The following is a 22,690-nucleotide window of genomic DNA, read 5'->3' as shown; positions in this document are numbered from 1 at the left end:
TTTAGTGAGTCATCTGAAGCCAATCTCTATACAAAGCTCAGTCCATTTAAATTATTCATTGTTCAAACCACCTCTGGCAGATAAGAAATCCAAGCATTTAGCACACAGAAAAAAGGCCATTTTTTTCTATGTGGAAAAAATGGAATGTCCCACCTAGAGAAAAAAAAAAGTCTCTTCTCTTGGCTGCAGCGTAGACCCGATGGTCTTTGCAACAGTTTGTATCTGAAATCTGCTTAGAAACAAGCCTGCAGTGTTTCTGCCGGGAGGAACATTTCAGACTTGAAGGTGTAGCAATTTCTCAAAGGAACCCCCAGAGTCAGCAAGGCAGCCCTGCTGTCCACAGCTTGGGGTCCTCGCCAGCCCTGCGTCCAAGCCTGGGGTCCTCGCCAGCCCTGCGGCCACAGCCTGGGGTCCTCGCCAGCCCTGCTGTCCACAGCTTGGGGTCCTCGCCAGCCCTGCGTCCACAGCCTGGGGTCCTCGCCAGCCCTGCGTCCACAGCCTGGGGTCCTCGCCAGCCCTGCTGTCCACAGCTTGGGGTCCTCGCCAGCCCTGCGTCCAAGCCTGGGGTCCTCGCCAGCCCTGCGTCCACAGCCTGGGGTCCTCGCCAGCCCTGCGTCCACAGCCTGGGGTCCTCGCCAGCCCTGCGTCCACAGCCTGGGGTCCTCGCCAGCCCTGCGTCCACAGCCTGGGGTCCTCGCCAGCCCTGCGTCCACAGCCTGGGGTCCTCGCCAGCCCTGCTGTCCACAGCTTGGGGTCCTCGCCAGCCCTGCGTCCAAGCCTGGGGTCCTCGCCAGCCCTGCGGCCACAGCCTGGGGTCCTCGCCAGCCCTGCGTCCACAGCCTGGGGTCGTCGCCAGCCCGGCCCTTTGTTGCTTTTTGATGGCTTTTGGATTAGTGACGTGACAACTCAGAATCTCAGTTTCCCCAAGTGTAAACCAGCCATGACCCATGCATCCCATTGCCCCACAGGGGGTGAAAATGGGGTGCAGCAGGGGCACAAAAAACTACTCCTTTTACGTAGAAAGAGCAGATATGCGTACAACACAGTCTATCTGCAGTATCACATTTCAGGGGGAGGGAGTGAGGTGATTAGGGAAAAATGCCTAAAACATCTCCTTAGTGGGGTTGAATTGTACCCTACAAAAGATATGTTGAAGCCCTAACCCCGGAACCTCTGAATGTGACCTGATTTGGAATAGGGCCTCTGCAGATATCATCAGTTTGAGGCTATTAGGGTTGGCCCTAAGCCAACATGACCGGATCTAAGAGGAGGAAGGCCGGGCGCGGTGGCCTGTAATCCCAGCACTTTGGGAGGCCGAGGCAGGCGGATCACGAGGTCAGGAGATCAAGACCATCCTAACATGGTGAAACCCTGTCTCTACTAAAAATACAAAAAGTTAGCCAGGCATGGTGGCGGGCGCCTATAGTCCCAGCTACTTGGGAGGCTGAGGCAGGAGAATTGCTTGAACCTGGGAGGCAGAGATTGCAGTAAGCCGAGATCAAGCCACTCCAGCTTGGGCAACAGAGCAAGACTCCGTCTCAAATACAAAAAAAAGAGGAGGAGGAAAACACTGCACGGAGCCATGGCAGGGAGCACCTCGTGACGGAGGCAGAGCTTGGTGTGAGAAGCCAAGGCAGGGATGTGTGTGCAAGTCAAGGAATGCCTGGGGCTACTGGTGACACCCAGAAGCTGGGAGATGGAGCCTGGCCCTGCTCACACCTTGATTTCAACTTCTGGCTCATAGAGCTGTGTTTCAGTGTGTTTTGGTTACTCTAAATCACCAGCCAGTGGTGCTTTATTTCAGCAACCCCAGGACCCTAATCCAGGAGCAATAATGGAAGAAAAGTTGGGAACCACTGGCCTGGCCTCAGTGCCATTTAGAGCAGGAGAGACAGGTAAGAACCACGAAGTGCTTGCCCCATGCCTGTCACACAGGCAGCACTTCCTACGTGCCAGCCAGTGTTTATTCTATATTCTAAAATCTTAAGCCAGGCCCCAGGAAAGAGGAAAATCATGACACATTAAGGAAATCTCCCAGCTTCTAGGTTCTGGAACCTCTCTCCTCTCTAGGCTGCAGGGGCGGCTGGTGGCGGGAGCAGGGTGACACATGGGTGTCATTCCTGCCAGACAGTCAGGCCGGCACCTTCCCTTCTGGGCAGCGAGGAGTTGTTGAATGGAGCAGACTGAGCACTATTTTAAAACGGGAAATGAGCTCCATTCACTATTACAAACGCTGCAGAGAGGATTATCTTCTGTGAATGGAAGGAAAATCATATCATGTCATGATTTCTGTTTGTTTTTTTGAGACGGAGTCTTGCTCTGTCGCCCAGGCTGGAGTGCAATGGTGTGATCTCGGCTCACTACAACCTCCACCTCCCAGGTTCAAGCAATTCTCCTGCTTCAGCCTCCCGAGTAGCTGGGATTACAGGTGTGCACCACCATGCCCACTTAATTTTTATATTTTTAGTAGAGATGAGGTTTCGCCATGTTGGCCAGGCTGGTCTCAAACTCCTGACCTCAGGTGATCCGCCCACCTCGGCCTCCCAAAGTGTTGCGATTACAGGTGTGAGCCGCTACGCCCAGCCTTTTTGTTTTTTGAGGCAAGATCTCACTCTGCCATCTAGACTGGAGTGCACTGGTATGATCATAGCTCACTGTAGCCATAGACTCCTGGGCTCAAGGGGATCCTCCCACCTCAGCCTCCTGAGTAGCTGGGACCACAGCCATGCACCACCATCCCAGCTCACTTTTATATTTTTTGTAGAGATGGGGTTTTGCTATGTTGCCCAGGCTGGTCTCAAACTCTTGACCTCGAGTGATCCTCCCACCTTAGCCTCTTAAAGTGCTGGGATTTGAGTCACTGCACTCAGCCTGTAATGAATTCCCAATGCTCTTACACTGGGGAAAAACGACTGATCTACCATCACAGGGCTCTTGAGAGGGCAACCACCTCCCCCGCACCCAGCACCAGCTTCGGGAAGGCAGCGGTGTGGGAGGTTGGAGTCTTGCACTGGAGGGAGGGACAGGTAAGGTGATAACAGAAAGCAGTAAAGTGAGCCCGGGATGAGAAGAGGTGTCTGCTGGGATGGAAACTGGAGTGAACTTGAAGAGAAAGTCGGTGCTCACCAGTGAGGACAGGCAGGAGCAGTCAAAGCCCAGGAGGAAGCAGGAAGGGGGGTGAGTGCAGGGGTCAGGCTGGGTGGCAGCGAGGAGTCAGTGCTGGCGGATGAGCACCCTGAGTCAGGCTTTTCCCTTGACTTTGATGAGAGGGGTCTGATCAGACCCGAGTCAGAGACAAGTCACACCACAGAAAGCACGGGGTGGGCGGGGGAGAGGAGCTCCCTCAGTGTCCAGGGGAGCCCCGGCTCTGGCTGAAGAGGAGGGATCCAGGCCAAGTGGCCATGGAAACAGACGTGGGAGCTGACCGGGGCCATCTTCCTCCTTCCTTTGCTCCCTCCTCTTAACCTCTTCCAGCCCCTCCTTTCCCATGTCCTTTGTCCTCTCTTCTCCTTGCTTTCCTGTCACCTGCATTCCCAGCCCATGTTTTTCTGCCTTTCCTTCTGCTAACTTGTGCACAGAGCACAGCTGACCCCCATCAGCCCCCATCCATCCCTCCACGCTGCAAGCAGCCACTTGGTACATGACGCTGGGCACAGAATGACCTGGGGCAACCCTGCACAGCCACAGAGCCCAGGATGTAACACTGAGCCCCAGAGTCACTGGAATGCATTCCCAGGAACCAGCCCCTCCCAGTGGTGCCTCGGTGAGCACAGGGTCATGTTGGACTCACAGGGAGTCTCGTTCCACTGTCTGTTGCCCCAACACCTGACCAGGGCCTGAACCACAGGGGAGCTCATAGGACTCTTTTAGAATCGCTGGAGGAGGGATTAGAGACCTGCAGAACTTTCTGAAGTCCCGTGGAATCTCAGAGCTCACCTCCTCTACCACCAACAGATGGCCCGCGGCCAGCTTGGGCCATTTTCTTCCATGATTACCTAACATCCCTAGTCCTGTTAGCTCAGACAGGAGCTGGCTTTCTACCAACGAATCCAGTCCTGAGTGAAAGAATTCCCCACGCAGACACCAGGACATCCTACCTTCATTGCCAGGGCCACCAGGGCACCCTCGGTGGGCTGTCCCATCACGGCGTTCTTTCTGATGACCGCGTTGTTGGCAACACAGCCCGCCTAAAAGGGGATTATCCCGACGTCTGTAGTTAGTACTGGGCTCATGAAAAAGTTAGACACTGTGGGCTTTTCCCAGTTTTACAGCTGGGGCTGTGGGGACGAGACTTGCTCTTTAAAACAGCTCAGCGTCCTGGCTTTTTAAAAGGAACACCGTGACTATTTCTTGGCTGTGCTGAATGTTGGTTCCCACAAAGCTACCATGAGGGAACCCAGCAGGCGGGCAGGTGGACGGGTGGTGATGAGGCGGGTGACGGGGAGTGACTCGTAATGGGGATGATGGCATTTTCACTTGGGGTGACAAAGTGTTCTAGACAGTGGTGATGGCTGTACAACTTGTGAGCATAATGAACCACTGAATTGTGCACTTTAATGGGGTGAATTCATGGTAGATGACTTCCGTCTCAATTTAAAAATAAATATTTAAAAAATGAACAAGAGACAAGCAAAAAGAGCAGGATTCCTGGCGCCCTTCCTTCCCGGCCTGGTGAGCCTGGACACTCACATTACTTCTCTGCCCATTTCTTTTCTTTTTTATTGTTACTTACTAGTTTTGCATATTTTTGTTTCATCATTCATTCATTCATTCATTTGAGACAGAGTCTCACTCTGTCACCCAGGCTGGAGTGCAGTGGCATGACCTCAGCTTACTGCAACCTCTGCCTCCCTGGTTCAAGGCAATTCTCCTGTCTCAGGCTCCTGAGTAGCTGGGACTACAGGTGTGCGCCACCATGCCTGTCTAATTTTTATATTTTTTAGTAGAGATGGGGTTTCATCATGTTGGCCAGGCTGGTTTTGAACTTCTGACCTCAGGTGATTCACCTGCCTTGGCCTTCCAAAGTGCTGGGGTAATAGGCATGAGCCACCACGCCTGACCATATTTCTGTTTTTTAATCTGCGAAACCGAGACAGCGTTCGCTGTGATAGTGAAGTGGCCCCTGGAGGCGGGTCCTCTGCAAGTGGCGCTCACCGAACTGTACAGACGAAGAAGGGCGCTGTGTGGGGAGGAGTGAGCCCCTGCGAAAGGGCGAGTACAATTCGGAATGCAGGACTCATCACAGCAACAGGGGAACGTCATCACAGGCTCACTAAGTAATAGGGGAAATTTATCACACGCTTGCTCAGAGCTATAGGAGAAATTCATCACAGGCTCACTTGTTACCATTCATCAGGCACGTCTCTGTGCAGGAGTCTCCTTAGAGCCTTCCCAGTGGGCAGTGATTAGGACAGAGGCTTCTAGCTCTTCTTTTTAAATATTGTTTTAAAAAAATAATACAAACAGAGTCTCACTATGTTGCCCAGGCTGGTCTCAAACTCCTGGCCTCAAGTGATTCTCCTGTCTTGGCCTCCCAAAGTGCTGGGATAACAGGCCTGAGCCACTGTGCCCAGCCTAGCTCTCCTCTTACCTCTGATGTCTCCATCAGTTTTGGGGCTATTTTTTCAGTGCTGTGACAGCCTCACCCCTGGGTGGTCCAGTCATTGTCAAGAACCAGTAAGTCCAAAGGCTGTTTCCCTTTTCAGAGAGACGCCCCAGAAGCCCCAGTATAAATGCCTATTCCCCCCGTGGTGCTTTTGACACCTACCTCCACTAACTTTCCTACTGAGACATTGGAAAATTCCTTAATGACTTCCTTGGATGGTAGAAGACACACAGTCCCTTGACCGTCATACCCAACTCCGCTGACCTGCAGGGCGAGGCAGAAGAAAGGGTGTTGTCAAGAGTCAAAAACATGCTCCCCCGGTTGGCCCACAATCCCTGTCCTGGGGATTCATTCTAAGGACATAATCTGAAATGTGGACAGGGCTTTCAGTATGAAGATGTTCTCCGAAAGATTACTGATGAATCGGATACGTCACTGGCGGCACAGTGCCAGGCATCAGTAAACCGCAGCAAGTTTACTCAGTGGGACACTCTGCAGCCAGTACAAGTGATGGTTAAGAAAACTAAGAACTAGCATAGAAGAGTGCTTATATTCTAAGAACAGGGGCGGGCAAACGTGTTAGCCTTTGCAGCCTGTTTCCAAGTTTGTCCTGGCTATTCAGCTCTGCCGTTGAGGCACACTGAGGCATGAAAGCAGCCATTGGCAACATGTACACAAATGGGTGTGGCAGTACACCAAGAAAACTTTATTTTCAAACAAGCACTGGCCCATGGGCAATCATTTGTTCACCCCTTGCTTTGGCCAGTTTTGTAGAAAAAATATCAGGATAAAAAATTGCACATTCAGGGAGCTTCCAACTGCGCCAAGCACACAGAAGACACTGAAAAACACGAGGGCACTTGGGAGGCTGAGGTGGGAGGATCCCTTGAGCCCAGAAGTTAGAGGCTGCAGTGAATCATGATTGTACCACTGCACTGCAACCTGGGCAACACAGCAAGACCCTGTCTTAAAAAACAAAACAGTCTGGGCATGGTAGCTCACGTCTGTAATCCCAGCACTCTGGGAGGCCAAGGCGGGTGGATCACCTGAGGTCAGGAGTATGAGACCAGCCTGGCCAACATATAGTGAAATCCCATCTCTGCTGGAAAATACAAAAGTTAGCTGGGCATGGTGGGGCATGCCTGTAGTCCCAGCTACTTGGGAAACTGAGGCAGGAGAGTCACTTGAACCCGAGAAGTGAAGGTTGCAGTGAGCCAAGATCAAGCCACTGCACTCCAGCCTGGGTGACAGAGGGAGACTCTGTCTCTCAAAAGCAAACGAAAAAAACCACAAATGGACTAATCATGGTTTGTTTATCATGGAAGGTATGGAAATATTTTTCTAGCTGTTAAATTTTGTAATGTGCTTACAATTAATAAGTAACTAAAAAAGGAGTCTACCTTAAATTGGTCGTCTTTGGAAAGGAAGTATGGGATGATTAAAAAGAAAATCAGTCATGTTAGCAAGGAGATTGTAAGATGACCTCAATTTCTTTCTTCCTTATTGTGTTCTAGAAGACATTGTGTGCTTTATCTAGAAAGGAGACAGCCTGGCTGGGTGCATCTTTAAGGCTTGTAAATTCCTCTGGGGCTCACCTCGGCATGGAGCCCATCTGACGTGACAAGCTGGGTCACTGTCATTTCGTTGGCAGTCAGAGTACCCGTCTTATCAGAACAGAGAACGCTGCAGCAACCTGGCACAACAAACATCAGTTTCTAGAAAAGTCGCCACCCTCAGGCTTGTGAAACCCCCAGGCTGGATTGCCCTGACAGCCAAGCCCCCATTCAATTCCACAAGGAAGAATCCCACCGGCCGGAGTCCCTCACCTAAAGTCTCCACGATGGGTAACTTTTTCACGATGACCCGCTTCTTGGCCATCCGCAGCACTCCCAGGACCAGCGTTACCATGACGACGATGGGCAGACCCTCTGGAATGGCCGCCACAGCCAGGCTGAAGCGAAAGGTCAAATGAGTCCCCTCCTTAAGGAGTGTGTGACTCTCAGCTGGGGCTGGCAATGCTTTGGCTGGTGAAGCTTGTCTTAGGTGTCCCCAGCATCCTGGTTCTATCCTCCATTCCCAATCCTAAGGTGCACCTGCCTCCTTCTTCAGCACCCATTGTCCTGAGCCCTCCCCTGCAGACCCTGCTCTTGGGAAGGGACCTAGCCTGTCAGTCATCCACACCTTAGTGTGAATTAGTCTGTCAGCTGTTTTGCCTCTTTAAAAGTATCTTGTATTTACATTATTCTCATTTATTAGAAAAGGCTTTGGGTCCCATGAAAGGAACTCCCAGAATCAGACAATAAGTGGGAGTAAGAGTTTTCAGTTCCACGGGCCCTCATGCGTCCCTTGAATTTCACTTTTCATGAGTGTAGTAGTGTAGACACTTCCTGTGAGGAAGCCAGACAAGGAAGTCCAGGTCAGGGGAGGTGAAGAGCCACAGCGGCGCCCTTGCCTACTGTGTGGATCTGTTGCAGGGTATCTGCTCACTTCTTTCTTACCCCTCCAACTCTCCCCGTATGGTGCGACCCCACTCCCCCATAATCAGGTTGACTGGATTTGAGGGGAGCTTGTGACCCAAGCTGAGCTGGTGAGATGCTGTCTTGGCAATGAGACTGGGGCTACAGCACACGGATGCCCCTTCCCTGGGTGTGTCGACAGGTGAGAGGATGTGTGGAGGGGGCTCCTTCTGCCCCTTTTGGCTGAGACTCCACAACATCAGGGCTGAATGGCCCCACATCCCACCCTCCTGAAGTGGGGAAAAGGTATGACGCCTGGTGACTGGTGGCCAGTTTGACATAGCCAGGGGTGGGCTGTAGATAGGGCAAGCGTGTTTGCAAGTGGGCCACTGTTGAAGCTGGGTAGTGGCTACATAGGTGTTCACTTTATCATCCTCTCTGCTTTGGTACATGCTTGAAAGTTTCCTTTAAAAAATGTACAAATAAACATGAAGAAACCATGACAACCCATATGTCCATCAGTGAACAAATGGATGAGTCAAATGTGGTCTATCTATGCCACAGAATACCCTTCAGTCATAGAAAGCAATGAGGCACTGGCACACGCCACCATGTGGATGAGCCCGGAAAATGTGCTGCTCAGTAGAAGAAGCCAGACACTGACGGCCACTCAGTGCGTGAGTCCACTCATACGGGATGTTCAGAATAGGGAAACCTACACAGAAAGAAAGATGAGCGACTGCTTAGGGCTCGGATGTGGGCACAGGCGGGAATGTAGAGTGATAGCTAAAGGGCACAGCATTTCTTTTTGAGGCAATAAGCAAATGTTCTAGGCCAGGAGTGATGGCTCACACCTGTAATCCCAGCACTTTGGGAGGCCCAGGCGGGCAGATCACCTGAGGTCAGGAGTTTGAGACCAACCTGGCCAACATGGTGAAACCCCGTCTCTACCAAAAATACAAAAAACAGCTGGGTGTGGTGGCATGCACCTGTAATCCCAGCTACTCAGGAGGCTGAGACAGGACAGTCACTTGAACCTGGGAGGCGGAAGTTGCAGCGAGTCGAGACTGTGCCATTGCACTCCAGCCTGGCGACAGAGGGAGACTCCATCTCAAAAGAAAAAAGAAAATCTTCTAAGGCCAGGCACAGTAACTCAAACCCATAATACCAGCACTTTGGGAGGATCACACTGGTAAATCATTTGAGCTCAAGAGTTCGAGACCAGCCTGGGCAACATTTTTTTATTTCTACAATATATAGATATATATATTATATATATCTATCTTCATATATATATCTTTATATATATAATATATATATATATTAGCTGGGTGTGGCAGTGTGCACCTATAATCCCAGCTACTCAGGAGGCTGACCAATATGGAAAAACCCTGTCTCTACTAAAAATACAAAATTAGCCAGGTGTGGTAGCGCAGGAGGCAGGAGAATTGCTTGAACCCGGGAGGCGGAGGTTGTGGTGAGCTGAGATCGCACCACTGCACTCCAGCCTGGGCGGCAAGAGTGAAACTCCGTCAGAAAGAAAGAAAGTAAGAAAAGAAAGAAAAAGAAGGAAGGAAGGAAGGAAGGGCGGGCCTTGGCTGGCGATGGGGAGGGGAGGAGAGATTTTGAGCAGGTGAGGGAGGCTGGCCAGATCCTCCCCATCAAGCCTCCACCCGAGGCCAGGCTGAGGGGTGGGGAGGATATGACTTAAATGGAACTCCAAGCGCTGTCATTGCATGGAACCAGTCTGTACAATTTCTAGAAAGAGACTATTTAGAGGACTAGAAGTGATGTGGAATTTCTGTTATCTGAGATACCAGAAACGTCCTGGGAGAAGGGAGCCACTGTCTCTTGCCACACCTGCAGCCCACCCACAGCCAGGGCCAGGAACCCTGCAGAAGCCCCTGAGGACACCCCTGGTCCAGGCCCTAGGTCCAGGCTGCCCAGGAAATACGTGAAATCGGCCAGCGTGAACGAGACCACGGGGCGATCCCAGAGCCCAGGCCCTCCTCTAAAAGAAGAGCCACCAGCAAATCACCAGGGACGACAGCAATGCACAGTGTTGCCGGGCCTCCCACGCTCCCCGAGAGAAGCTGGACACCCAGGATCTTTTTCATGCAAACTCCCAATTTTTAGATATTGGCAACAAATTCCAATGAAAAAAATACAGTTCAAACAAAACACATTTTCTGGCTATATCTCACACAAGGGTGGCTGGGTTTGTTTGAGATGGAGTCTCACTCTGTCGCCCAGGCTGGAGTACAGTGGTGCAATCTCAGCTCACTGCAACATCCACCCCCCAGCTTCAAGCAATTCTCCTGCCTTAGCCTCCCATATATCTGGAATTACAGGCATGTGCCACCACACCTGGCGAATTTTTGAATTTTTAGTAGAGAAGGGGTTTCACCATGTTGGCCAGGCTGGTCTTGAACTCCTGACCTCAAGTGATCCACCTGCCTTGGCCTCCCAAAGTGGTGGGATTACAGGCATGAGCCACTGGGCTTCGCCTGTGTTTTGTTTTTTTGAGACAGGTTCTTGTTCTGTTGCCCAGGCTGGAGTGCAGTGTTGCCATCAAGACTCACTACAGCCTTGACTGCCTGGACTCAAGCAATCCTCCAGCCTCCGCCTCCCTGGTAGCTGGGACACAGGCATGCACCACTTTTTTTTAGTTCCTAATTTAAAAAATTATTTGTAGAGACAAAGTTTCACTGTGTTACCCAGGCTGGTCTTGAACTTCTGGGCTCAAGTGATCCTCCCACCTCAGCGTTCCCAAGTGCTGGGATTATATGCATGAGGCACCACGCCTGGCCAGGTGGCTGTTTTTATCCTCTGCATTAGAAAATCCAGCAGAGCAAGGAGGTATACAGTAAATAGTTGCTGCATGAAGAAGTGGGTATAACAATGCTTAGGCCTGCGCTGGCCTAGCACACAGGGAACACTCCACCTGGGTTGGCTGACAGGCAGAACACTGGGTGAGAAGCCATTCAACCAGGATCACACAGGGAGACCGTATTTCATCAGAGCGAAGACACACTTGATTGTGAAGGGCACCATTCTTTTGTGTAGCGCTCAGAAAAGAATAAACACGGCCAATTTATCAGTAACACCATGCTGTCTAATTACATCGCTTATTAGAAGTGGTCTGATTTCAGAGGAGTTGGAATGTGAAAAAGAATGTACACCTCAGAATCAAAGAAAGATGGTACATTAAATGTTGGCAACAAACTCCAATTACAAAACAGGCAGTTGGAATAGAATGGTTGTGAATGGTGACCTTTCACCCAGGGACAACGGAACAGGCATGGACAAGTGAAATAAACCAAGATTAGAGAATCTGATCAAGGGGCTGTGCCCAGTTTATACAGTGACAGCCAAAAGGCTTCCCTGGTTTTATGGCACAGGGTGTGAAGACCAGCTAAGCAAACATTTGTGGAGGGTTATGACGGGGACTTTCATCCCATATGGCAGGGGAAGGGCATCTTTGTATTACCTGGATGAATTCATCATAATAAAGAATTAATCCACAAGCTAATAAAGATTAGAACGGGCCGGGTGTGGTGGCTCACACCTGCATTCCCAGCACTTTGAAACGCAGAAGCGGTGGATCACTTGAGCCTGGCCAACATGGTGAAACCCCGTCTCTACCAAAATACAAAAATTAGCCAGGTGTGGTAGCAGGCACCTGTAGTCTCAGCTACTCAAGGAGGCTAAGGCAGGAGAATCGCTTGAACCCAGGAGGCGGAGCTTGCAGTGAGCCAAGATCACATCACAGCACTCCAGCCTGGGTAACAGAGCGAGACTTCACCTCAAAAAAACAAAAACAAAACAAAAATTGATTAGAATGAACCAGGAAAAGCAAGTGCCTTGGATCATCTTAAATGTCACTTAACATATAGGGAATTCATTTTTGTTGTTTTTTTTTTTGAGACGGAGTCTCGCTGGGTCGTCAGGCTGGAGTACAGCGGTGCAATCTCAGTTCCCTGCAACCTCCGCCTCCAGGGTTCAAGTGATCCTCCTGCCTCAGCCTCCTGAGTAGCTGGGACTACAGGTGCCCACCACCACGCCTGGTTAAGTTTTGCATGTTTAGTAGAGACAGGGTTTCACAATGTTGGCCAGGATGATCTTGATCTCTTGACCTCATGATCCATGATCCACCTGCCTCAGCCTCTCAAAGTGCTGGGATTACAGGCATGAGCCACTGCGCCCGGCCCAGGAATTCATTTTTTAAAAGTTCTTAAAGTTTTAAAAAAAATGATTCTCTCATTTTACTTATTTTGAAAAATCTCCGCTGGCTAAGCTGCCATTTCCATCTTCTGATTCAGTGGTTTTGGGTGGCTTTAATCTGGCACTAAAACTGAAAAACCTCGCCCTTTCAAAATCACAAATGAGAGGGGGAACAGTTCTCCCACGTGCAAGTCCACTCGCATGGATCAAGCAGGAAGCCTGTGTTGCAAGGAAGGTTAGGACAAGAAACCAGAAGTGACCAATAGTACAGGGTGGGGAGAGAATCGGGGGATTTGGGGCTTGGGCGCAGAAAAGCCTTTCTTGCTTTTTCTCCTGGAAATATTTAATAGTCTTTCTTGGCTCATGAAACTTTTCATGGTTTGTAAGACAGGGATGGGATGCACCATTATTTGCAGGAGGGTTTTTTGTTGTTGTTGTTTTTTGAGATGGAGTCTCTGTTGTTCAGGCTGGAGTGCGATGGCGTGATCTCAGCATACTGAACCCTCCTGGATTCAAGCGATTCTCCTGCCTCAGCCTCCTGAGTAGCTGGGAGTACAGGCGTGTGCCACCATGCCCAGCTAATCTTTGTATTTTTAGTAGAGACGGGGTTTCACTGTTTTGGCCAGGCTGGTCTCGAACTCCTGACCTCGTGATCTACAGGAGGTTTTAAAAAAAATTTTTTTTTTTTTTAGATAGGGTCTGTCTCTGTTGCCTAGGCTGGAGTGCAGTGACGAGATCATGGCTCACTGCAACCTTGACTTCCCAGGCTCAAGTGATCCTCCCGCCTCAGCTTCCCGATTAGCTGGGACTACAAGCTTGCACCACCATACCTGGCTAATTAAAAAACATTTGTTTTTGCACAGACAGGGTCTCACTATGTTGTGTAGGCTGGTCTCAAACTCCTGGGCTCAAGGTATCCTCTCGCCTCAGCCTCCCAAAGTGCTAGGATTACAGGTGTGAGCCACTGTGCCCAGCCTATTTAGGAAAGTTTTTAAGCATTCTGTCTTCTGAGAGTCCTGTGTTTTCTGGCAGCTTCCTTGAGGCTCAAATGTCCCCCTCCCTGCCACCACCCCTGCCTCCAAAGGCTCAGTCACCTGAGAATGCTGTTCAGGTGTCTTGGCCTCTTCCCTGGTCCTGTTCTTGCTGGAGCCCACTCTGGGGGCACAGTGTCGAATCACAGCCTCATGTTCAGAGGGTGCTCCCTGGACCAGCTATGTCAGCACCCTTAAGAGCTTGTTAGAAATGTGAGTCTCAGCCAGGCGCAGTGGCTCACGCCTGTAATCCCAGCACTTTGGAAGGCAGAGGCAGGCAGATCGCCTGAGGTCAGGAGTTCGAGATGAGCCTGGCCAACATGGTGAAACCTCGTCTCTACTAAAAATACAAAAATTAGCTGGGCGTGGTGGCGGGTACCTGTAATCCCATCTACTTGGGAGGCTGAGGCAGGAGACTCACTTGAACCCAGGAGGTGGAGGTTGCAGTGAGCCAAGATCACACCACTGCACTCCAGCCTGGACACAGCGAGACTCCATCTCAAAAATAAGCAAGCAAACCCTGCGTGTTCTCACTCCTAAGTGGGAGTTGAACAATGAGAACACTTGGACACAGAGGGGCGGACATCACACACCAGGGCCTGTCAGAGGGGTTGAGGGAAAGGGGTGGGAGAGCATTAGGTCAAAAGCCTAATGCATGTGGGGCTTAAAACCTAGATGACGGGTTGACAGGTGCAGCAAACCACCATGGCACATGTATACCTATGTAACAAACCTGCACGTTCTGCACATGTATCCTAGAACTTCTTAAAAAAAAAAAAAAAAGCAAACAAAAGAAAGGTGAGTCTGAACACACTGGGTGCAGTGTAGACTGCTCAGGTGATGGGTGCATGGAAATCTCAGAAATCACCACTAAAGAACATATTCATGTAACAAAACACCACCTGTTCCCCAAAAACCTATTGAAATAACAAAAAGAAAGAAATGTGAGTCTCAGGTCCCACCAGCCCCGAGTTGGGGGAGTGGCCATCCCGGTTTACCAGGCTGTCTCAGGGACCTTCCCGTTCTTCAGCTCAGCCTGAGACCTCGGCTCTCCAGTGCCTGCCTCTGCAGGTACCGTTCCAATGCCTCAAACCCCACCGGCCCCAGTACAGCTCAGCGTCCTGCTCCAGTGCCCCCTCCTCCCAGCCCCCACTTCTGTAATAAGCTGGGACTCCCACCTCCCACGTCCTTCAGCCTCTAAATCAAGGGTGGCCAACACTTTTCAGCTCTCTGTTTCCAAAGTGTCACAGAGACGGCCTGGCGTGGCATACTGGGACTCTGATGATGAGGTTAGGAATAGGAGAAGGAGCTGTGAGTTTCCCCATGATCTAGGCGACTCCAGGTTCTCATTCTGGTCAAAGAGCTCAGCTGTGGTCCCCTGCAGTGGCCCTCAGACATGTTCCCACCCCCAAACCTTTGCCTGTGCTGTTCCCCCTGCCTGGAACACCCTTCCTGCTCATCTCTTGACTCCTAACTCTCCACCCAAAACCCTCCCCGGCCACCTCTTCCAGACCATCCCTTTCTATCTCCCTTTTTTTCTTCTTGAGACAGAGTTTTGCTCTGTCGTCCAGGTTGGAGTGCACTGGGGAGATCTAGCTGGATCAGCACTTTTGATGTAAACACAGTCAACAGATGCCCGATGCATAATCATGGGGCAAACAAACGAGCCCATTGCCAATGGCTGCCAAGCATAGGGAGTGAGGGGCGGTGGCTGGCAGCAGCGTCCCCATCCTGCCGAGGTGGGGCTGGGTTGCTGACAAGGATAGGGAGTGAGGGGCGGTGGCTGGCAGCAGCGTCCCCATCCTGCCGAGGTGGGGCTGGGTTGCTGACAAGGAGCCCGGCTTCAGTGAAGTCTGCGTGTTCCATGCCCTGATCCATAACCACGCACAGCTGTGCCAGCCTCAGCCTGTTTCCCAGTCTGTCAAACGGAGGCCAGACTTACCCCATGGCCTGTGTAAGGATGAACTGGGATCACATGTCCTACTCCTGCTCATTCTCTGGCACCCACAGACCCTGGTCCCTCCCTGTTCAATTCCTTGAAGATTTAGAACTGACTTTTTGTTTGTTTTTGAGATGATGTCTCATCTATTGCCCAGGCTGGGTGCAGTGGCTCGATCTCAGCTCACTACAACCTCCACCTCTGGGGTTCAAGCGATTCTCCTGCCTCTGCCTCCCAAGTAGCTGGCATTACAGGTGCACGCCACCATGCCCGGCTGATTGTTCTGTTTTTAGTAGGGAGGGGGCTTCACCATGTTGGCCAAGCTGGTCTCAAACTCCTAACCTCAAGTGATTCATCTGCCTCAGTGTCCTAAAGTGCTGAGATTACAGACGTAAGCCACTGCACCTGGCCCAGAACTGATTTTACTCTGTCCACCTGCAGGCTACTCTTGGCAACTTTGCCATTCATGTAGACGGGTCTTCCCAGCCCTGGCTCAGGCCTCCTTGTCCTCATCTCCTTCAATGAGCTTGTCATCCATCCACACCCCTCCCCGGCAGCCCACTGCCTGTTGCTAAGGGGTTGAATTGTGTCCCTCCAAAAAGATATGTTCACATCCTAACTCCTGGCACATGTGAATGCAACCTTATTTGGAAATAGGGCCTTTGCAGATGTCATCAAATAAAAATGGGGTCAGCCGGGCGCGGTGGCTCACGCCTGTAATCCCAGCACTTTGGGAGGCCGAGGTGCGGGGATCACGAGGTCAGGAGATCGAGACCATCCTGGCTAACACAGTGAAACCCCGTCTCTACTAAAAAATACAAAAAATTAGCCAGGCGTGGTGGCGGGCACCTGTAGTCCCAGCTACTCGGGAGTCTGAGGCAGGAGAATGACGTGAACCCGGGAGGCGCAGCTTGCAGTGAGCCAAGATCTCGCCACTGCACTCCAGCCTGGGTGGCAGAGTGAGACTCCATCTCAAAAAAAAAAAAAACAAAAAAGGGGTCATTTGAGTACCCACCCTAGTCCAATATAACTGACGTCCTTATAAAAAGAGGAGAAAAGATGCAGAGACAGACAGAGGAGGAGACCATGTGACAGGCAGAGACTGGAGGCAAGATATCTACATGCCAAGGCCTCCCTGTGACACCAGAAGCTGAGAAGCTTGGGGCTGATTCTCCCACGAGGGTCTCCCACTAGGAAGAGCATGTCCTGCCACACCTGGACCTCGGACTCCTGGCCTCTGGAATGGTGAGAACAAGCTTCTGTTTCCAGCCCTGCTGCCTGTGGTACTTTGTTTTGGCAGCCACAGGAATCTGCACACCCAGTCTCCTTCAAGGCCTCATCGCATCAGCCATAGCTCCTCCAGATCTCGGCTTCAGGCTCCCTCTCCCACCTGCCTCTGCCTCTCTTCGCAGCTCTCTCCCTCTAGCCCTGGATTCCCATTGATTCTCCATCTCCACTGAGACCTACAATCCTCTGAAGGTGGAAACCGTGACTGTCTTGTTCACAGCCTCCCCCAATCCCAGCACTATGTGAACATGAAAGGGATTCAGTGAAAGTGATACAAACAGATCACGCAGTCACGTCCTATACACAGTAACACTGAAGGATAAATGCCCCTCAAAAGCTCCATGAAGGCAGGGCGCCGTGGCTCACACCTGTAATCCTAGCACTTCAGGAGGCCGAGGGAGGTGGATCACCTGAGGTCAGGAGTTCGAGACCAGCCTCGCCAACATGGCGAAATCCCGTCTCTACTTAAAATTTAAAAAATTAGCCAGGCATGGTGGTGCGCCCCTGCAATCCCAGCTACTCGGGAGGCTGAGGCAGGAGAATTGCACGAACCTGCGAGGTGGAGATTGCAGTGAGCCAAGATCATGCCATTGCACTCCAGCCTGGGCGACAAGAACGAAACTCTGTCTCAAAACAAACAAACAAACAAACAAACAAACACACAATGCCATGAAGATCGTTCTGCACAGGGTATTAAGCCAGAAAGCCCCAATTCACTAGAGATCAAGACCATTCTACATTCATTAGACCCCCTTGGGTTTCATTATCCAGAGCCTAAGATGCCCTTTCGCAGGGCCATTAGCAAAACAAACCAGAGGCCTGGGCATATTTTCAGGGATAAAGGGCTGCAACCCAGCAAAGACCCCTGTACAGCACCACTGCATCGTTTTCATGGTTCCAAACAGGTTTGGGGGGAAAGTCCAAACCCTGCCATTCATCTCCGCTCATTTATAGGTTGTTTAAAGCTTAAACCTAAAGACTATTCTCTATTCGTACAGCTTTTTTCTTGTTCTTCTTTTCCTATTGAAAACTATCGTTTATATTCTGACGTGGTTTGAACGTCTTGTGTGTCTCATTACAGGATTTTTTTTTTTTTTTTTTTTTTTTAAGGGAAGAGATGAACTTATTATGGCTGAGAATTTATCTGGGATGAGGTTTTCCAAGTGTCCATCATTTGTATGTTGCTTTTATGATTTTTATCACATCTGTGTGCCCACATTATCACATAATATTCCAACTCCTCTTTTCCACGTTTTTTTATGTGCTCTCAGCATTTGCTGTTAAGATTTTGTTTGTTAAATACACTGAGTGACAAAGTATCCAGAGCCAGACACAGTCTTTCCATTCACTCAAAAAACAGTTATTGAATGCTTTTTTCATAGGACGCACACCTGCCCACACGTTGATTTTACCGCCTGCCCCTCAATTAATGCATACTGTGCCGTGTCATTGAAAAAATAAGACATTTGGAATCTCTTCTACTACGAATTACCAGATAACTGTGTACATTCAAGTATACACAGGCCAGCCTGACTATGCACCAAAGCCAAGTACACCTGATACTATGTACCTGATACCATGTACCAGACCCAGTACACTCAACCCTTAAAGCAAGATTCTCTTGTCCACACTGGCCAGCAGGACAAACCTCTGTCCCAGCACACAGCGGGATGCCCCAATCGCCCAGGAGTTTCTCTGCTGTCATTCACGCTAATGATCATCACGGCACATGTTTGCAGTAATGGTTTACTCTTTATATATAAATTAGAAAGCTCCAAGGACCCTTCCAATAACAGCATTCTTAGATGCCTGTCCTATGCCTTCTTTCTGGTTTCTTTATTGATATATAATTTGTATATAATAAAATTCACTCCTCTAACATATATAATTTAGTGGTGGTTGGTGTATGCAGAGTTGTGCAGCTATCCCCACAATCAATTTTAGAACATTTTCTTCACCCCCAAAGGAAACCCCGTAACTGTTAGTAGTCACTACTCATTCCTCCACCCAGGCCCTGGCAAACACGAATCTACTTTCTGTTTCTATGAAGTGACCTACGTTTTGGTTGTTTCTTTTTTCAGACAGTGTCCCGCTCTGTTGCCCAGGCTGGAGTGCAACAGCGCAATCTCAGCTCACTGCAAACTCTGCCTCCCGGGCTCAAGCGATTCCTCTGCCTCAGCCTCCCGAGTAGCTAGGATTATAAGCGCCTGCCACCACAGCCATTTAAATTTTGTATTTTTAGTAGAGACAGGGTTTCACCACGTTGGCCAGACTGTTCTAGAACTCCCGACCTCAGGTGATCGTCTGCCTTGGCCTCCCAAAGTGCTGGGATTACAGGTATGAGCCATCACGCCTGGCCGATTGACCTATTTTTGAATATTTTATACAAATAAAATCATACAATATGTGCAACTGGCTTCTTTCACCTAGCAAAACGGGTTCAACATTAATCCATGTTGCAGTGCAGTATCAATCAGTACTTGATTCCTTTCTGTGGCTGAAAAATATTCCACTGTACCTAAGTTGTTTATTCTTTCATGAGGTGACGGACATCTGAGTTGGTTTACATCATGGGTGTGATGTATTAATTACATATATATACACATGAACAGACACTACAATAATTTTCCACACATCACCTAAAAGCATCTTGCAGACAGCAGCTGCATGTGCATTACCATCCGGGAACCACTGGGTCTGACGTGAGCCTAGACGTGGGTTGGTTCCTCCCTGTCCTGAAATAGCCCCTAGCCTCCCTTCCGATGAGACATACCCAGTTAGAGACAATCCCCAGCCCTCTATTTCCCTTGCCCTTGGTAAATAGCCACGGAAGAACGAATGACAAAATCGCACCGCTGCACTTTGCTGGGCTGCCCATGCCTCTCCGTCTCAGCCAACGGGACCCAGGGGCTTGGGATGACTACGCAGAAGAAGGGCGGGTCCCCTCGGCTTAGTCCCCCACACTTATCAAGTGATAATGACCCAGCCCTGCCGTCCCCGTGTGGCCTTAGGCTCCATGTCCATTGCCTCTCTGATCGCCTCCTCTGTAAAACAAGGGCTTGGATCGAGTTCTAAACTAGTAATAATGTGGGCGCTTGCATGGACTAACTCCTTTAATCCAGACAGTCGCCCTAGGAGAGGGTACATGAGCATTTCCGTTTTTGAGAGGGGGAAACCGAGGCACAGAGAGCTGAGAAACTTGCCAAAGGTCACGAAACCAGCAAGCGGCAAACGCAGAATTTAAACAGGGGCAGCCTGGCTCTGGGGTCCGTGCTCTTAGCCAGAAAGAAGACCCAAACCCACAGGCAAGGAGTGACAAGAAAGCTGATACAGTTTGAATGTGTGTCCCCACCCAAACCTCATGTTGAAACATAAGCTGCAATGTCGGAGGTGGAAGGAGATGGCATGATGGGGTGGGTCCCTCGTGAATGGTTTAGCGCCATCTCCTTCCAGCCATTCTTGCTAGAGTGAGCTCCTGAGAGACCTGATTGTTTCAAAGCATGTGGCAACCCCCCACCCCCCTGCTCTCCTGCCCCCACTCTTGCCATGTGACACGCCTGCTCCCCCTTCCCCTTCCACCTTGATTGGAAACTTCCTGGAGCCTCCTCAGAAGCTGAGCAGACACCATACTTCCTGTACAGCCTGTACAACCATGGGCCAATTAAACCTCTTTTCCTGATAAATTACCAAGCCTCAGGTATTTTCTTTTTAGCAATGCAGGAACAGCCTAATACAAAAGGGACCCCCAGATTATATGCTGTCATCCATTTTGCAGGCATTCACCAGGCACTCTGTACCTGTCGGAGAACGTGCTATTGGGAGGCTGGAGTTTGGGTGATGGGGTTGCACCTTCCCCAGCCCTTCCTGTTCTGCAACCTACCCACCTTCCCTTGCTGCAGGGAAGGGCTCAGAGCCCATGAACACCCTGGCAAGGCAAGAGGCGGCCACAGCACCCTTACCTGACCCCAATCGTGAACATATTCAGGAGCTGTTTCCCTTGCAACCAGCCAATGAGCATGATGAGACCTGGGGAAGAGACAGAAACATCCTTATCTCCATGTGCGCTGCACACGCTGATGCCCGGAGGGATTCAAACCCACTTCCTTCAAGAGTTTACAGGAACGCACGCACAGAGGAACGACTGATGACCTCAAACACTTTCAACCCCTCTCTTCTTTTTTCTAAGGGAGATACGTTTATACCTACAAAAACCTGGTTTTACTTTCTCAGGAAAGGTCCAAGCCAAGTTTAAGGTAAAGACTCAATCAGTTTATTTTGGACTGTTTGCAAGCATTTACATCTTATTCCCAAAGTTTCCCACCTGCTGTGTGTATCCAGAACATGCCCCTATGCGGTGTTTGCTGTGGCAAATGCAGCTGCTCCTGCGACGGGCAGATGGGCCACGGGTTTTTTTTTTTTTTTAATTATTTTATTCTGTGGTACTCATGATTAAATATACTTCATTTCCGTTTTCCTTCATTAATAATTTACCCAATGTTTAGTGCACACCAGGTACTGCACTAGGTGTGTGAGATGCGGAGGTGGTCACAGATAGACCCTTAAGGCACAAACGGCAAGAGCTGCCCCGGGGCCTGTGGAAGTTCACGAGATGCTCTGGCAACGGGGAAAGGTGCTCGGGTTGCCTGGTGCAGTCTGAGTCTCGTCATCTATAAAGTGGGGCTCATTGTCGTGCCCCCCTCAAAGAGTACTGCCCTGGTTTAAGGTATGACAGTCTGTGCTCAGAACAGCTCCTGGGCCACAGCAAACACCAACCTAATCGTTAACTCTTGTTGCCATCATTGTCAGAAGGAGTGAGTAGGGACTGGGAAGGTGGGTGGGGTTGCCTGCCTGGTGACACCCTTGGAGAGCTTTCTAAAGAATGTCAGCTTTGCTTTGCAGGGACCAGGGGGCCAGGGATGTTTTTTGCTGGGTGTGTGTGTATATGTGTGTTGAGCAGGGGAGCTACCACAGTATCTGTTCGTTTTGTTTTGGGTACCTACAATTAGCTATTAAACTCAGTCATCAGCTAAAATCTTAGCTAGAGCCCAGATGAACTCAAATGAAATAGATTAGCAGGGGAACTCTACTGGAGACAGGGGTGAGGCAGTGAGCCTGGAGTCACCCCCACTAGGAACTTACCCCACCCCCACCCTTGTGGCCTTCCCATAGCAGAAGGCTGGGGATTCCTCACAGGAGCTCACAAGATTCAACTAGGAACAAGTCTTCCAAAATCCATGTTCAATGTCTATACATCAGTAGCTTGAAAACAGCCACACTGAGAGTACTTACACCATGGGAATTGGCAAATGCTACTTTCCTCTAGAAGCACTTAACAGTATGGCGTGACTTCCCTGCACCTGCCCCTGGGCCTTCTAGGGGGTCCATGGGACTGAGGTTCAAAACTCTCCCTCTGCTATAGCAGCTCTCAAAATGTTATTAAAAAAAAAAAAAAAAAAAAAGGCCAGGTGTGGTGGCTCATGCCTGTAATCCTAGCACTTTGGGAGGCCAAGGCGGGCAGATCACTTGAGGCCAGGAGTTCAAGACCAGCTTGGCCAACATGGCAAAACCCTGTCTCTACCAAAAATACAAAAATTAGCTGGGCATGATGGTGCATGCCTGTCATCCCAGCAACTCAGGAGGTTGAGGCAGGAGAATAGCTTAACCCAGGTGGTGGAGGTTGCAGTGAGCTGAGATCACACCACTACACTCCAACCTGGGCAACAGAGTGAGACTCCACCTCAAAAAAAAAAAAATAAAAAATCTGAGTGGTATCATGGGCCTTGCTGTGGACATGTCAGTTTAAGTTCTAATTTAACTTAAGAAACACGGGATTACATAAGCTGTTTCTCTCAAGACTGTTCTCTGGCTCTGCAGTTTTGGCCACACTCACCAGCACCTCCCTCATTATTGGATGTGCTATAGGCAGTGGTTTGTTGGTTTATTCCTGGATTAAATTTTTCACTCAACAAATATTTACTGAGAATCTATTAGAGCCAGGCACTGGTTGATCCTAAAGGCTGGAATAAAGCAAGGCCAGAACTGGAAAGAGCAGAAAGAAGCCAGAGAAGGGACTGGGCAGTACCATGGGGATGTTAAGTCTTAAGATCTAGATTCAGGACTGCAGCATCATATCAATGCTGTTTGGCGT

The 22,690-nt window shown here is 50.0% G+C and overlaps 1 protein-coding gene across 6 annotated transcripts in view; it reads right to left on the bottom strand.

Annotated features, from left to right (window-relative positions):
• ATP2C2 (ATPase secretory pathway Ca2+ transporting 2) overlaps positions 1-22,690 on the bottom strand; it is a 92,261-nt gene that overhangs the window by 14,435 nt on the left and 55,136 nt on the right. For all 6 annotated transcript variants that reach the window (XM_033219172.1, XM_033219173.1, XM_033219174.1 and 3 more), the window contains 5 exons: positions 20,502-20,568; positions 7,432-7,556; positions 7,201-7,298; positions 5,768-5,869; positions 4,098-4,187 (listed from right to left, as the gene is read on the bottom strand). In XM_033219172.1, coding sequence (XP_033075063.1) covers positions 4,098-4,187; positions 5,768-5,869; positions 7,201-7,298; positions 7,432-7,556; positions 20,502-20,568 — 482 coding nt within the window. The remainder of the gene's footprint in view (positions 1-4,097; positions 4,188-5,767; positions 5,870-7,200; positions 7,299-7,431; positions 7,557-20,501; positions 20,569-22,690) is intronic.

Source organism: Trachypithecus francoisi, unplaced genomic scaffold (genome assembly GCF_009764315.1).
Source record: "Trachypithecus francoisi isolate TF-2019V2 unplaced genomic scaffold, Tfra_2.0 Lachesis_group10, whole genome shotgun sequence".
Lineage (NCBI taxonomy): Eukaryota > Metazoa > Chordata > Mammalia > Primates > Cercopithecidae > Trachypithecus > Trachypithecus francoisi.
Note: the sequence above shows the minus strand (reverse complement) of the source record. Positions and strands in the feature narration are given on the sequence as shown.